We start from the raw sequence: 16787 nt of genomic DNA on the forward strand, positions 1-16787 counted from the left end.
GGTTCGCTTCGCTCCTCCAGTCGGTCAGAAACGCTTTGAGATTGTGATGTGGAAGCTGCACCTGCAGCAGCGCCGCCCTCATCCTGATCAGCGCTGGACGGGCTTTAGAGCAAATCTCCACCTGAAGATAAGCCGCTATGCAGCCGTGTACAGGCTGCCACCCAGCAGAGGCTGATTAATGTAAGCTGGCTCTGCCCTGCATGGCGGCCTGAACCATTCAGGTGAGACCAGCCGGGCCACAACACGGCTGGGCTTCCACTATAGGTTGGTTATGTTGGGACTTTTTGTCTAATTCATTTAGTTTTAGAGTCTGTTTGCTAGTATTTAAATATGGTTTAGCTTTAACTTAGTTTTTTAGTTTTTCATACATAAATTCAAAAAGGTCAAAATACTGTATTATGATTATGTGTATCGTTTGGGTAATGAAAATATAATTTTCTAAAAATAGATTTAATTATTGAACTGCCGCCGTTTTGCGGACTAGCATGTTGTCTCCTCACGGTCTGATACTTTTTAAACTACACCGATAAAGTCTAACTTAAAATATTGGTTGTTTTAAAATGACATATTTCCTAGACAATGTTATAATTCTCTCACTGAATTCTGTCATAATTTGGTTAAAAGATTTTAAGTAGAAAATCGTGTTGTACTTAGCTAGCAGCCACCGTCAGTGCGCCCTCTGGTGGACGCATCGTGTACAACAACCCCTTTATTTTTACAATATTATATTTTATGAGATTAAATGTGTTATCATACTGTATAATGCTATATACCATGTATATCGTCTTATACACGACGGGAAGAATATGGTGCGCCGTAATTTGGCAACTGCTTGTGTGGGAGAAAAAAATAAATTTTCATCAGTTCAGAAGGTTAATAAGTAGATTCATAAACACAAAATTTGACTGTTTCAGTTTTTATAAACACGTGACATTGTTCCAGTTAGATACAGTTTTTCTTAGCTAATTACTGTTTTAATTTATTTCAGATAATGAAGATGTTTTCTCAGTTTTGGTTAGTTTGGTGAGCTATAATAACCTCGTTGTGCTGCAGCTTTGTTTTCTGGGACGTTGGCAGTGTTTTGCGTCCTGATCTCCATCGTGCTCCGCCTCCTGCAGGCTCGCGGACGCGCCTCCTGGAGAGCACCTGCGGAGAGGAGGTAGCGCAGACAGCGCCGTTGTTGCTGGGTTTTTGCAGGAGTGATCTATTTTCGGATCACTGTGCGTTATTTTTACCAGCCTGGTTAAAACCCGACTCAGATGCCCAGAGGCTGCGGGTTGCTGAAGAGGCTGGAGAGCCGAGGCAGCACAAACGAGCAGTTTGATGATGATTTCACTCAGATGCTAACAGCACCTGCATTTAGATGAAAACAGGCCATTAAAGTCGCTATAATGCATCATTTTTTATCGCATTCTGTGAAGCGATAAAAGTCACAGTTCTTGTTTTGTTGAATGTTTTCATGAAGTTTGTCTCGTTTCTCCTGCAGGCGTCCCGGCCAGAGGCGTTCCCTCAGCCCCACCGGCTCCCAGTGGAAGGCAGCCGCATCGGAGCAAACCGGCCCTGTTCACAGGTCAGCGCTTCGTCCCCGCATGATGCTGCAGCAACCTCACATGATGCTGCTGCTGCAGCCTCACATGATGCTGCTGCTGCAGCATCCTCACATGATGCTGCTGCTGCAACCTCACATGATGCGGCAGCAACAACGCAACCTCACATGATGCTGCTGCAGCAACCNCCTCACATGATGCTGCTGCAGCAACCTCACATGATGCTGCTGCAGCAACCTCACATGATGCTGCTGCTGCAACCTCACATGATGCGGCAGCAACAACGCAACCTCACATTATGCTCTTGCAGCAACAACGCAACCTCACATGATGCTGCTGCAGCAACGCAACCTCACATGATGCTGCTGCAGCAACGCAACCTCACATGATGCTGCTGCAGCAACGCAACCTCACATGATGCTGCTGCTGCTGCTGTTTGATGGGACTGTTGCTGCAGACGCATGTGTGGCGCAGGGAGCCATTTGTAAAGCTACAGTCAGAAATTAACAACAATAACGTATTTAGTCATAACAGGAAACACAGGGGTTCGTTTTCACTCATTCAGTTGGAAATGTCACAATTTCAAACTAAGTATTTAGTTAGCAGGCTAACTTAGCGACCCAAATACTTTGCTTCAAACTAAATACTTAAATATTTAGTTTAGTTTAATATCTACTTAGCAAGCTACATATTTGGTTAACCGACTAAATATTTAGATTTAGTTGAAGGAATTTATAAATTTTTAGCATGAATCTATTTAGTTTTAAGTTAAATATTTAAATGTTGAGCTAATATCCACTTTCACTTGCTGAGAACCAGAAGTAGACTACCAAAATAAAAGCCTGGCTCTTTATGAACTTCATAAAACAGACGACGAGGCGTTTTGAAGGGAATGGAGGCGATTTACCGATGAATCCACAGCAGGAGTTTAACGGTACGAAGAACCTGCTTTTATTTTGATAGTACATTTCTGCTTAGTTTGCAAACTAAATATTTAAGTTTTAAACTAAACATTGAGTTAACTCAAAGCTAAATATTTAGTTTTAATATATTATCCTGCTAACTACATTAATGTATATTTTGTCTGAAACTGACATTTATGACTGGATGAATAGCTTGGTGTAAATGTTTCTGTCTTATGACAGGCTGAATAATCCATCGATGTGAACGTGCTCTGATTCAACAGCATCAGATTTAAACGTCTTGTCCCCTCAGTCAGGTGTCTGTGGCTATATTTAGCTTTATCTCCATGCATCATAACCAAGTTAGCAGATCACTGCAAATTAAACAGTATAAATATCTACTGTGTGGAAGCGACTCGGAGCAAAGCATGCAGCAGTTTACTACAGCCGCAGACGTTGGGAGGTTTCGTGTCGTGGGACAGACGGGAGGTTAGTTTTGTCCGTCGTTGTAGGAACCGGGCGCCGCATGGCTGCAACACATGTAATCGTGCTGCGAGAGCAATCACAGTGTCAGGCAGAGAAAAGCCGGCGGCGCAGCTCCTGCTTCCCCACAAAGACCCCGCAGACAGGCCCTGTCAAAGCCCGCGTCATGGGCCGTAATTCCAGCCGCTACCTGCGGGGGGTCCTGGACACCTGAGCCGCCATGACGGGTGGAAACTGAGAGAGAATTAACTGATGAGAAACGACCAGAACCAGAACCAGACTCCTTATAGACGGAGAGGACATTCTGCAACTACAGTGTCTAAAAACAACTTTTCATCTATTGGTCAATGCTTTTAAGTTTTACTGCTGTGTCAAAGTTTCCCACCATCCCTTTGTTTTTTTGTCACAATTAAATATTTCAGATGATCAAACTAGTTTTAATGGACAAAGAGAACCTGCCGTAGTGAAGGTCAGAGGTCACAATGGTAAAAGAGTGAGACAACAGTGAGTCGTTTCAATGACGACACAGCATCAGTTCACCAGCAGGAGCTTCGGAATTAAATATTTAGTACAATTTAGTCTAAAACAGTCAGAATTAACTCAAATTACTGCTGTTGATTTCTGACTGGTTCCCAGTAAGGACCCAGTAACCGACCAGTGATGCAGTTACAGCGCCAACAAATTCAGTGCATCTGTAGTTTGATTCGTTAAATCTTTCCATACATTTTATTTTTACTCATCATGTCTGGTTTTTCCGGTAAAAACTTTTGATTCCAGTGATTCTTAAAGTGAAAAACCGTTTTTTCTATGAATTGCAGAAGTTCAGCTCTGGTTTGGGGTCGCTGCCGCAGCTGGAGACCCCCGTGGTCCAGGTGGTCGTCAGCAACGCCAAAAACCAGCTGCAGCAGTCGGACAACATCCTGCCGCAGATCACCAACAAAGGAGGTCAAAACGGCTACCAAACGGTGAGCCCGGCATTCACAGCTTCACCTGCAGAGGGCAGCAGCAGATCCGTTTCTAGACTCTTTCAGCTGTCCCGTAGAAAAAAACAGAACGTTTCCTCTTCTTGCGGCAGGTCGAGAGGTCAAAGTCAACTCAGCAGTTCACGATGCGTTACGGCGCAGCGACAGACAAGGCGGCCGTGTCGCGTAACGGGAAGGAGCGAGCGTACGAAGGTCAGCGGCTGCCCATGTCGCCTGCAGGTGAGTTAGCTTCATGGGTGTCCAAACTGTGGCTCCAGGGCCATTTGCGGTCCCTGGACTGCAGTTCAGGAATAATACAGATCCCCAGCACAGATGGGAGCTTTTTATTTTTAATTAAAGTCGAAGTATTTGAGACAAATCTTTTACAGGGCTGCACCGATTGGAGTTTTCTGGCCGATCGCTGAAAAATAACCGGACCTGCCGATTCCGATTTTGGCCAATTCTGATTTTTTTTCGTCTGAAATGCTGCCTATTGTTCACATACTAACATGGACATGCCCTGGTGGGCGGGGCTACATTGGTGGGCGTTGTCATCTAGGTGGGCGGGGCTACATTGTTGGGCGTTGTCATATATAGGTGGGCGGGGCTACATTGGTGGGCGTTATCATATAGGTGGGCGGGGCTACATTGGTGGGCGTTGTCATCTAGGTGGGCGGGGCTACATTGNTGGGCGGGGCTACATTGGTGGGCGTTGTCATCTAGGTGGGCGGGGCTACATTGGTGGGCGTTGTCATCTAGGTGGGCGGGGCTACATTGGTGGGCAGGGCTATATTGGTGGGTGGGGCTAACAGTCAATTCTCTGTCACATCAGAGTGATTAACTGTAAAAACCACAAACCAAAATCTCACCATGTAAGATGTTTTTCTGGCTCTTTACTCCTTTTGATTTGATGATTTGATGATTTGATGATTTGACTCATGACGTGGCGGTGCCTCCCCCCCACGCTTTCCTTCCTCAGAGGCGCTCAGTAACTTCCGGGAGCGGCTGACGGAGTTCGAGCAGGAGGAGGTCAGCGACTACGCCGAGGTCTGGTTCCTGGGTCTGGGCTCGCAGAAGATCGAAGGATCCCAGGGAGCGGCGCAGAACGACGGATACGACGACGAACACGGCAGCTACGTCCGGGTAAAGCTACCGAAGCTTCGCTAGCGGGTCGTCCACAGGTCAATACGGCTGGCGGGTTCAGGACGGCGCCTCGGTGTTGGCGCCGATGCTGAAGGTCACTGCGAGCCTGGAATCCTGACACTGAAACCTCGCTCTGTGCGGCTTTGCTCCTGGACGCAGAGCCTCGCTGCGACCGACGGCTGGAGCCGCCAGATGATCCGGACCGAACCAGCTGACCCACTTTGACTCACACTTCCGGTTTACCCTGAGCTGCACCGGCTGAACATGATGTCAATGTCGCTTTACGCTTACAGGCTGCAATAGATACATTGTTCTGGGTTTGCTTTGCAGGTTTTGATAAAATTCTGTATTTATGTTCTAGTGCACAATCACAGTGAAGCTGCAACGTCCACTGATTATTTTCAAAAGCAGAAGATTTAATGATTAATCAAATTTAAAAAAGAAATTCTACAGATTTTTAATTTAATCCTTTTTATGCAACAATAAAAATACATTAAAAATCATTTAATTTCCCTTCGGTTTGAAATAAGCAAATATTTCATTTTTTAAATAAGAGAACAAACATTTTATTTCCTAAAATGCAGCAGCTGGACGAACCTCAGTAGCTCCGATCTGCTGATTATTTTCACGGATCCTGGGACGGAAGAAGCGGCTCGGTTTACAGAATCAGAACCAGGAGAAGCTGCAGCTGGAGGAGTTCTGGTTTACAAACGTTTCTTCTTCTTAGGTGTAAAATATTTGTATTTTTCTGCAGTTTTGGTTTCATTAATGCTCTGAGCGTGTTGTTCTCTCTGCAAACGGCTTTTTGAAAGTCCTCCAGTTATTGATTGATCGATTACTAAATTGGTTGATGGTTATTTGAGTCACAGCCATGTTTGATTAATCGCGTCGTCGCCTCTGCTGCCTCCAGGTGCTCCATGACCACATCGCGTACCGGTTTGAGGTCCTTGAAGTGATCGGGAAAGGTTCGTTTGGCCAGGTCCTGAAATGTCTGGACCACAAGAACAACGAACTCGTCGCCATCAAGATGATCCGCAACAAGAAAAGGTTCCCACTTCCTGCTTCTGTCCACTTCATGTGTGTTTCATCTGCCAGCCGTGTAAATCCTCTCCTCTGCGCCTTGAGGCCGACCGGCAGCCATCTTTTGGCTTTTATTCAACATGTGATAGCGTTGTAATATCCTCCCACATGCCTGCACCGTGATCGGTTTACATTTTACGAGTCTGCCAATTTGTTGGGACCAGATTTAGCCTGCTGGAAGTCAGCGCCGCGTGGTGTTAGCTTACCTTTCCTTCCCCACTGAGAGGCACAGTTGGATATAAATGCCTGTCAGTTAAAGTCTTTGGGGTTTTCCACCACTTCAGAGATGCAGAAATAAAAATGGATGCAAAGTGCCGCAGATTTTTTTCGTCCTAAAACATCCGCGTTCAGCGTTGACTCTGAATAAATCACATGTTTCCTCTAGTTTTGGGGTTTTAACGGATTTCTGCGTTTTCCTTTCCTGCAGATTTCATCACCAAGCTCTAGTGGAGCTGAAGATCCTGGAGGTGATAAAGAAGAAGGACAAAGACAACCTGCACAACGTGATCCACATGAAGGAGCACTTTTACTTCCGGAACCACCTCTGCATCTCCTTTGAGCTCCTCGGGTCAGTACCAGCAGCAGATGATCAGCTCTGATGAATAATTGATGCTCTAATTGGAGGCGTGTCACCTTTAACACATTCAAGCCCCAACCTTGAACCCGACTCTCTGGACTCCTGGTTTCACTGGCAGCTGGACGGACGGAGGAGCTGAGAGGTTTCCTTTGTGTAAAACCACTGATCTGCTTTTGAAGTTTAGTGTCTGAGTGACCTTTAACCTTGGACCGGCATAACATTACTGTCACTGTATCCTTTAGTTACAGCCCATCTCTTTCCCATCATGCTTCATGGTGCGAAGGCTCCAGTTGCATTTACTCTGAAGAGGTTTATGCTGATCACAAGAAGCAGGAAATGGCAGCAGATCCAGCCTGTTGCTCATTTCCAGGCAGGTTCTTAATGTTCAGCTTATTGTTCAGATCAGTAAAAAGTTTCTATCTGAAGAAATCCAGCAGAGCGTCGAGTCAGGAGCCGTTGTGCATAAATGCTAAATGTTTAAGAAAAACAATTTGGTGTTTTCATTAAATAAGAAATGCAATTAAAATCACTAATGAATCAATCAACCAATTAATCAATCAAGTTTATTTGTAAATCACGTTTTTGTGTCATGGCAGCTAAAAGTGTTTCACATCATGTGAACGTAATGCTAACTAGCCTAGCTGTTAACGACAGGCTATGCTAGCTGCAGTGTAGCAGAGATCAAGGGGTGGGAGCGGGGGCATGATTGACAGCACTAAGCCCCGCCTCCTGGCTCTGATTGGTTGTTTCTAGGACACACTGGCAGGAGGTGAGGCGCTCCACTTCTCTTCTACAGATTATCAGTCATTAACTGTCACAACATGGCGACAGTTTCAACAATTAGGTGAAACGTTTAAAGTTGCAGCTTTAAGCCAATCAGAACCCGGACCAGGTGCAGCTTCTACTGGGACGAGAAAACATAAAGTGAGCAGCTTAAATAACAGCAAATAATGCAAGTTGGAGAGTAGTAGGAGAAGAAAGTGGTCAGTCTGTCCTGCAGCAGCGTAACTACAGAGGCACCACAGGGTAACCTCAACCCTCTACATGAGGAAATGTTAACTTTTTACCTTCTTCTTTCATAAACGACATAAAAAATCAGATTTAAAGAAGTGATTTAATGATGAATCCTGCCCTGTCCCCTCTGACAGGGTGAACCTGTATGAGCTGATCAAGAAGAACAACTTCCAGGGCTTCAGCCTGGCGCTGATCCGGCGGTTCGCCCACGCTCTGCTGCGCTGCCTGCAGATGCTGCACCGGGAGAAGATCATCCACTGCGACCTCAAACCGGTACGGAGCGGGTCAGCATGGCGGCGGGGGGCGCCCTCCTGTGGACAGCAGCGGTACTAACGGTGTGAAAACGCTCCAACAGGAGAACATCCTTCTGTCTCAGCGAGGGCCCGGGAACATCAAGGTGGTCGACTTCGGATCGAGCTGCTACGAACAGCAAAGAGGTGAAAACATGTTTATTTATACGGTCACTAATTTATTAGAACCAAAAAGTATTGATCAGAATCATTTTATTGCCAGTGAACAAATTCACAGGCTGGAAAACTGTTGGATATAATAGTCAAAATAAAAATATACAATATGTTTACATGCAGAATAATTAAATATATTTATTATATTCATTCATTCATATTAAATATAGAATTATTTATAATTAACCAACATCCTACAGGATGCAGGGAGTTGTTTTCTGGTTGAAGCAGCCAATCACACGCCAGGGTCTCCATAGCAGCAGCCAATCGGATGTCAAGGTCTTAATCCTCTGACATTGACGGTTTATAAATTAATTCACAATGAGCTTCAGCACAGGAGTATAAAATAATGCACATTTTTAAAATGAGAAAATGGAGGCACAATTCTGTTTTTAATCAATTATTTCTGTATGTTTAATGAAACATTTAAATAATCATGTTATTTATTGTAATCTGGCTGCAACGTGTCGTTTTCTGTCTCCTCTCTGCCGTCGTTAGTGTACACCTACATCCAGAGTCGCTTCTACCGCTCCCCAGAGGTCATCCTGGGTCACCCCTACAGCATGGCCATCGACATGTGGAGCCTGGGCTGCATCCTGGCCGAGCTCTACACCGGCTACCCGCTGTTCCCCGGGGAGAGCGAGGTGGAGCAGATCGCCTGCATCATGGAGGTGAAACTCTGACCAGTTTTCTCTGGTGTGGAAAAGATTTTCTTCTAAATTTAAAAGACAGAAAAACCTGAAAAGGAGGAAAATCCTTCAGGACATGTCATTTCTTGTTGACTTAAAGAGTTCTGGGTTCTGACCTTGCAGGTTCTCGGGACGCCTCCAAACGACTTTGTCCAGTCGGCATCAAGGAGGAAGTTGTTCTTTGGTGAGAATTTTACTTCCTCTTCAGTTTTTATCCAGCGGTCTGACCTGGTCTGCATGTCCTGAACTCACTAAGCTGCACCGTCTGCTGCACTTTCCATGGTTTTATTTTGTTTATTGAAACATATTCATACACCTTCATATTTAATTACTTAACAGTTTGTTTCAAAAGAAGGCAGGCAAATAGGAAATGCTAGATTTTAAAAATATTTCTCTGATAGTACGGAAGAAGATTAATCTCAAAATTGAGACTTTTTTTCTCAGAACTCTGAATTTTGATCTCAGAAGATTCTGAGAAAAAAAATCAGAATTATGAAATTTTCTGACTTCAGAAAGTTAAAATTCTGAGGAAAAAGTATTTTTTCCTCTTCCGTAAAATAGTCAGTAGATGAAAAAGTGTTGGGAATCAAAATGTGCATCAATGTTTGGCTTATGTAATTTTCATAATTATAATTAATTTATTATTAATTAAGTGATTAACAATTAGCTACTGTAACATGTGAGCCATCAGACATGTTCCTGTGGACGGTCTTCAGTCAGAAGCCTCTTCAGATTCCCCGGTGTTATCCCGACTGACTGCTACTGGAGATCCTTCCTGCTCACATCATCAGTAATGATGAGTCTCTATTTAGATGGTTTAACTTACCTCCAGGGGGAAGTGAAGTATTTTTAATTTGATGCATGAAGGAGATACTTCCTGCTTTTCTGCACGTTAAAAATCAAACATTAATCGTGAAAGTGCAGCTTTGTGAAATTGACAGGAACATTCTAGAACGTGGAGAACGTTCCTGTTCACAGCTGATAACAGTTAACAATATACAGATAACTATCTCTAGTTCCTTCAGACCAGCTTCAGGGGTTTTATCTCCATTCCTAATGTCATCAGAAACAACCAACTTCTCTCACAGGAGAAGTTCCTGTTGCGGTGAATCTTTAGGATCTTTGTTTTGCAGCTGCTGTTCCTTTATTTCACCTCGACTGCATCCTGTTTCATGAGTCTGTTTTTTACGCACGGCTGCATTATGACTGCAGACTCCAAAGGAAACCCGAGGAACGTCACTAACAGCAAAGGGAAGAAGAGGAAACCCGGCTCCGTTGAGATGTCAGCGGCGCTGAAAACCAACGACCCGTTGTTCCTGGACTTCATCCAGCGCTGCCTCGCGTGAGTTTAAACGTTTCTGGACTCCGCAGAGCTTCTCTTTGCTCCCTGGATGCGAATCTTTGCTTTGCTTTTCAGCTGGGATCCAGAGAAGAGGATGACTCCCGATGAAGGGCTGCAGCACCAGTGGATCCTGGAAGGAAACTTCAACAAAGTGAGATCCAGAACCAAGCCGACAGCGAAGAGGAGCGCGGAGAGCTGCAGCGGCGCCAACAGCAGGCCTGGTGAGAGGAAACGCACAAAACGCTTCAGGTCACCTGTTTAAACGGGAAAGACTGAAACTGAGGAGTCATAAAAACTAACAGGCCAAACTGTAAAAACTAACCAGAACATACTGAAATTATAGATATGCTGGTTTTGTGTTGATGAATCTATTTATTAGCCTTTCAAACTGACAGGAAATCAGTTTTTTCCCAACACAAGCAGTTTACGTCACAATGCGGCCATAATCCTCCTGACGGCGAACAGTTCGCAACATGGCGGCAGCTAAAGATGTTCATTACCCAATCAATGCTTCAAATTCATTTATTTTATCTGTAATTTTTAAAAACTTCTCCATACACAAGTCAAAGTTAAATTAAAAAATATGCAAAGACAAAACTAGTACAGAGATGAATAAACAATATTTAATGTCCTCTCAAGAACACAAAACGTTTAGGTGGATTTTCAAACCTTCGTTTGTAAAACAGAAACAAAAACAAAGTGTGTGTGTGTGTGTGTGTGTGTGTGTGTGTGTGTGTGTGTGTGTGTGTGTGTGTGTGTGTGTGTGTGTGTGTGTGTGTGTGTGTAGTACAACAGTCTATCTAATAAAAACCAGGAGCCGCACTTTAAAACTAATTAAAATTAGACAAACTAAAAGTTACAATGAAATAAAACTAAACTATAATAAAAAGGCTGGAGCTGTAATAACCGTGGCGTTTGCACCGTTTTTGGTTTTTTGCACAGCGGAGAAGGTCGGCGCAGAACATGGCAGCAACGACAAGCTGAAGAGGGACGGCTCCGAGGCCGGATCCAAGATGGCGTCCGGCGAACGCCTGCGGCCCCTCGGCGCCTCGGCGGAGGAGGAAGTGTGTGAAAGCGAAGGCGGCGAGCGGCCGGTGCACATCATCATCAAACCACAAGAAGAAATGAGCACCGAGCGGAAAGACGGCTAGCAGGTCGGAGGATCGGGACGCGTTCAGGGCCGCTGGGAAATACGGATGTTCTGGTCCGGACTTACAGGAAGAAACCCTGAATTCAGGGAAGTGGGTTTTTTCTACACGGTGGGAAAAACATCAACAATGACGGTGATCCAGTTTCATTTCATCACATCTGAAACACGAAACTTCATTTGACGCAGGATTAGATTTACAGCGGCATCTGGACCTGCATGATGTCATTTCTGGAATAAAATCTTTGCTGTGCATCGAAAAAAAACCAAAAAAAAAACTTGACTTTTAGCTTCAGAGGAATTAAAGCTGAAAACGTAGAAAATCTCCTGCTGCTTCTTGTTCTTTTCTCCTCATGTTGGTGTGAAAACGCTGAAATATTGAGTCCAATAACGGCCGAGCCAAATGATTTCTACCACGACAGCAAAGAAATATTTATCAGAATTAAGTTCATAACTCGTGTTATTATTTATAGTTTGTGTTTCATTGAACTAAACCCTAAAATGTGGATTTTTAAGAGAATCTATTGTAAATATTTCTGCTGTTTTTTCTTATAAATATGTAAAACAGAGCAGATTTTAAAATTAGACAAGGTTCTACTTGTTGTGTTGTTACTGTATGATCGCCTTGTATGTCTGTTTTTCCTAATATTTTTATATTGGAAGCAAAACGACAATCCCGTTGTTGATAGTTTGTGCCTTGCAGTATTAGAGATCCAGCACTTTATTGTTGTTTTGTTGACGTTTCCTGTCCAGATATGATTTGAGCCGTTCTGCCAGGATCCCTTTTATTTAACAAAAAGATTCTCCAACTTCATTGGTTGCAAAAAATTCATTTAAACTGATTTTATTTTTTGTTTTTTTTTTACAGACCCAGCTTATAGAAAAGCAAATATCATCAAACTATATGGGCTAACTAACTTAAACTTAGATGATGTATTGTAGCTGTAAATAAAAACTCAAACGATGTCATTTCTATGTATTTTATGCTGAAATAAATGCTGTTTAAAGGACATTTTGTTTAAATAATTTCATATTTTTCTCACTCACCTCATGTGTTTTGAGCCCAGGATTCAACCTGATACCAATTTAAGGTACGTTTATTTTTCTAGTCTAAAGTTTCCAGGCACTGACTGTAATATTGATGACAAATAAATACATTTATTCAAGTAAAAACATATGAAAATGGTGTCAAAAATAATAGAGTGGTGCAAGTGTTGCTCTGCATTTTGACTAACTGGGTAAAAAAACAACATCCTGTTCTAGTAAAATATGCATTTCATACAAAGCCTTACATAATGTGTAGAATTAAAGCATAATGTACTTTTAACTACAAAGAAGTTCATAAAATTCTGATTTATTTTTGTTTTTTTCTGTGTTGAATCCAAACCCTTTATGGCAGTGGTCCCCAACCCCCGGTCCGTGGACCGGTACCGGTCCGCGCAAGAAATAGTGAAATATTTCCGTTTTATGTATTATTTGAGTCTGGAGGATCTTTTATTTTGAAAATCCTTTAACCGGATTCTCGGTTACTTGCGCGCCGACATTGAGGCCACAAGCAGCAAAAGGAGTAAGAAACAGATCAGATGTCTTTGGAAAGTTTCTCTGCAAAGGGGGAAAGGTCCAGAGAAGAGACAGGAGAATGGATTCATCCCGGACCGGTAGGTGAGTCCCACGTTACAAGCCGCTCTGCGTAACATGCGGCGACCGGCTGCTAATGAGGCAATGAAGCTTCAAGCTGCTTCACCACGTAGAGACCAAGCAGGCTGTGGATATCAGCAACACTTCGGGTGTTATTGTCTCTCGTCACTTCCTGATGGAACCGTCTAGTTGCAGAGAAACAAGCTCAGGGCTCCGTTAGTCATTATCGTGAGTTAAAATGTTCACTAAAGTAAAATGTTCGTTTTTTGTGGCGCATCTGTATCTTATTTTGAAGGGATATATAAACGTTACCATAGTGACCAGAGTCAGAGCGTTTGGGCAGTGGTTGAGAGGAGATGAGTAGAGCTTGTGAGTCTTAGTCTGGTTTAGACGGAAAGATTTAAGAATGTCGGCCGATTCTCCAAACCTCTGTGACCACAGAGCTGATAAAAGTCCAACAGGTTCGATCGGTTCGTGTTCAGCCACACGGCAGAGGCAACCGAACCGATTCCAGTCAGAACATCCCGATTCCAGAGGATAATCCAGTAAAACCCCCAACATAGCGGGAATTTAGAATAACCAACACGGATGACGATGTAGAAGCGATAGTGATAGTTTGTGGAGTCATTTTAGAGATAAAATACGTAACAAAAAGAAAAGGCGGTGGGTAAAAGACGACGGGAGCAGCCGCTCTATTTGCTGCAATGTGATTTGGAGGTGAATGTTTTTTTATAGTTAACATTTTTAACTGAATAAACATAATAATGACCTTTAGATTTAATAATAAACATTTCTACATATCATCTCATCTCTGATATCCACCGGACTCTCTGTTGCTCCATATATCAGCTGTTTGGATTCCCCTCTGTTATGACGTCACTGCGCTTTCTGATTGGCTACCTGTCACATTCAGCAGGTTTTATTCTAGTTCCCAGTCAGGGGAAAACCCACAGGCTGCGATAAAAGGGCCAAGACAACCCAAACTGGGTATATTCAGGATTTAGCGGGAACACCAACACCAACACAGTTTTGCTGCCCCCCCCCTCGGACCGCAGCAAAACTTTGCAGGTCTTGACCGGTCCGCGGTAATAAAAAGGTTGGCGACCACTGATTTATGGAGTTGAAAACTTGAAACTGAACAATGTCATTCATTTTGCAGTTATTTGAATAGTTGAGAAACAAGCATCCGTGTTTTAATGGGCTGTAAAGTCACTGGAAGCTCCAGGTCATATTATTTGGGGTCTGCATAATTTCCGCTTCGTTATACGGCATGTAAACGGAGCCTGGAAATCATACACAACGTCTCCTGTCACATCGACCAGATAAAAACATGAGAAGAGTTAAGTGAATGAATAAAATTTAGTCCCAAATTAATGCTAAACATTAGTAATACTCTAACAAATATTCGACAATTGGGTTTGGCGCCTCGTCTCACTTAATTAAAAACGTAACCAGCTGCTTGTGTCTTTGTGTCTCCCTATCAGATCGTCCCTGGTTTTATGCGACTCTCACTACTCGCGATGAACGTTCATTCTTTTCACTGATGTATGTTTTATAAAGCTCATATCTATATCACCACCAACTCTCCCGCCGGTGGACCAGAATGGAGCGAACCCCGCATTTGAAACGCCACAATTCATTTTGGCCTACGCGGTTGCCGTACTCGGAAAGATGGCGACGGTAGTGTTGGTTAGCCGTCCTGCGGGTGTCCTTTCAAAGATTTCAAGTGAGTAATGTCACAACAGCATTTAGAGGATTTCACACGCCGTGCAGCTCGTAATATTTGATATTTATTCACGGACCCCGCCGCTTTAGCATGAACGGGCCGGTAGAAAGGACACCCGGCCGCAGTGACCTTGCTAACATCCGCTAGCTGAGCTGGAGCTAATCTGGATCTTTATGTTTTGGGCTGAAGATGCAGTTTTTTTTTAACCCGAGGGTTTATGTAATATAATATAATGTAATGTAATATAATGAGCACCGCGCTGGAGTGAAGGTCTGTTTGTCGGAGGTTATTTTTCTGCCTTCGGTAGAAACAAATCCTTGTTATTGTCCGAACAAAATTAATTTAGTTTTAATCGGAGCTAAACTACAGCTCTAATTCTTCAGGTTTATATTACGAATAAATATATTTTTATGAATATATTTGTTCGGAACATTATTTGATTGAAACATTTCAAGTCCAACTTCAAGCTTCGCTCTATTCTCCATTTAGACATTTATCATTTAATATTTAAAAGATTCCTGGGTCAAAATAAAACATAAAATCTGGAAGAACAATTATGTATTTTAAATGGTTCTGGAGTTCAGGTGCTGAGGTTAGAAAACAAAACAAACATGATTTTATCACCAGTTATATCCTTTAAAACATTAAAAGCGCTGTGTTGCATAGTAATAATGTTTGATTTATTTTTAATAATTGATCATTTTTTAGTGCTTTTGTCAGTAAACTGGATTCTGCGATCATCAAATATTTAACAAATCCTTTATTTACTCTAAATATCGTTTTTGCTGCTGTAGAATTTAATATTTTTATCTTATTAAAACCAGAAAACAAAAAATTATTCATCCAGGAAACAAAGATTTTCTCCAGATTCTGTAATTGGGATTAAAAGCCACTTATGATGGAAACCAGAACATTTGTGGGCTAATTAAACATAATTGATTGCTGATTAGTTATACAAAATGTTTTTCATCTTAAATGAAAGTCGGCAAATGGAAATTAACTCCCAGAACTGATGTTTAGCATATTGTTGAATTTGTTTTTTAATGCTTGGTCCTTGTCAAATATAATAAAATAGATTAAACAGTTTTGGCCAGAAATGGATTAATAGGAATGAAAAACAACCAATAATCAATAATTCTCTGTTTGTTGTTAGAAGTTGTGCAAACTGCTTCCTATTAAAACAAATATATAAATGCATACATTTCATGATTATGCATCCTACCAGCTATTAGGAAAAGAAGGAAAACGTTATTTCAGTGAGCGCTCGTCATTTATCCCATTTATGGAGGTGGGATCCCTTCATTTCCTGCTGGATTTCAATCAGAAATGATAAAAAACCTGTGATGCATTTGATTCTCTTGTGTTTTTTCTGCTCCTGTTGACAGGCGGCTGCAGCCAGGCTGCGTCTGCAGCTGCGTGCGTCGCCGCCGCAGCGCAGCAGAGGAAGCTGCACCATGCCGTCGTCCCCAAAGGGAAGGGAGGACGCTCGTCTTCCAGCGGGATCGCCGCCACCGTGTTTGGAGCCACGGGTTTCCTGGGCCGATACGTCGTCAACAGGCTGGGTGAGTTCGGACCTTTTCATCAAGCTTTCGTCATTTTTCAGCATCACAGCTCAGGATTTCATGATGCTGAATAAAGACACGTTGCAGCGAGACGCGCGCAGCGTCCCTGCTGCAGGGGGAAAAGCTGCCCTCCGACACAGATGGTTTTAGCTGTTAAGATGTCAAAATAATGAGCTAAATCTTTAATATACACTTGACATACAAAGGAAAAAGGAACGTAATGCTTTGCTACCAATTGTCAACAATACAACGACGAGATAACAAGGCCAGGAAAAAGTTTTTATTGAAAAACATAGCAAGGGAGAGGAAAGTAGGCTAGCTATGCTAGCTTGACTATGAGAACCTTAACATGTTGATGTTCTGCAGAATTTGACATTTTGGTTCAATTAAAAAAGGCGACTTACACACCAACTCATCAGTAGGGCAGGTGTTTAAATTAGCTAATCTACCACCGCTGTGTTAGCTTAACTGTTAGCATCAGTAGCTAATCTACCACCGCTGTGTTAGCTTA

At 42.8% G+C, this 16787-nt stretch overlaps 2 protein-coding genes across 5 annotated transcripts in view; both read left to right on the forward strand.

The window, feature by feature from the left end:
* Positions 1 to 12362, forward strand: part of dyrk4 (dual-specificity tyrosine-(Y)-phosphorylation regulated kinase 4) — a 35543-nt gene extending 23181 nt beyond the window's left edge. For 3 of the 4 annotated variants that reach the window (XM_008436478.2, XM_008436480.2, XM_008436481.2), the window contains 13 exons: positions 1487 to 1570; positions 3751 to 3897; positions 4008 to 4134; positions 4874 to 5037; positions 5948 to 6084; positions 6545 to 6685; positions 7843 to 7981; positions 8064 to 8145; positions 8671 to 8843; positions 8985 to 9045; positions 10074 to 10203; positions 10279 to 10424; positions 11146 to 12362. In XM_008436478.2, the coding sequence (XP_008434700.1) occupies positions 1487 to 1570; positions 3751 to 3897; positions 4008 to 4134; positions 4874 to 5037; positions 5948 to 6084; positions 6545 to 6685; positions 7843 to 7981; positions 8064 to 8145; positions 8671 to 8843; positions 8985 to 9045; positions 10074 to 10203; positions 10279 to 10424; positions 11146 to 11354 (1740 nt within the window). In that variant the 3' untranslated portion in view covers positions 11355 to 12362. The remainder of the gene's footprint in view (positions 1 to 1486; positions 1571 to 3750; positions 3898 to 4007; positions 4135 to 4873; positions 5038 to 5947; positions 6085 to 6544; positions 6686 to 7842; positions 7982 to 8063; positions 8146 to 8670; positions 8844 to 8984; positions 9046 to 10073; positions 10204 to 10278; positions 10425 to 11145) is intronic. The other variant, XM_008436479.2, reaches the window with a different exon arrangement.
* Positions 12363 to 14608: 2246 nt separating this feature from the next.
* Positions 14609 to 16787, forward strand: part of ndufa9a (NADH:ubiquinone oxidoreductase subunit A9a) — a 9878-nt gene continuing 7699 nt past the window's right edge. The window contains exons 1-2 of the mRNA XM_008436482.1: positions 14609 to 14714; positions 16100 to 16276. Coding sequence (XP_008434704.1) covers positions 14660 to 14714; positions 16100 to 16276 — 232 coding nt within the window. The 5' untranslated portion in view covers positions 14609 to 14659. The remainder of the gene's footprint in view (positions 14715 to 16099; positions 16277 to 16787) is intronic.

This window comes from Poecilia reticulata, linkage group LG19 (assembly GCF_000633615.1).
Source record: "Poecilia reticulata strain Guanapo linkage group LG19, Guppy_female_1.0+MT, whole genome shotgun sequence".
In the NCBI taxonomy this organism is placed as follows: domain Eukaryota; kingdom Metazoa; phylum Chordata; class Actinopteri; order Cyprinodontiformes; family Poeciliidae; genus Poecilia; species Poecilia reticulata.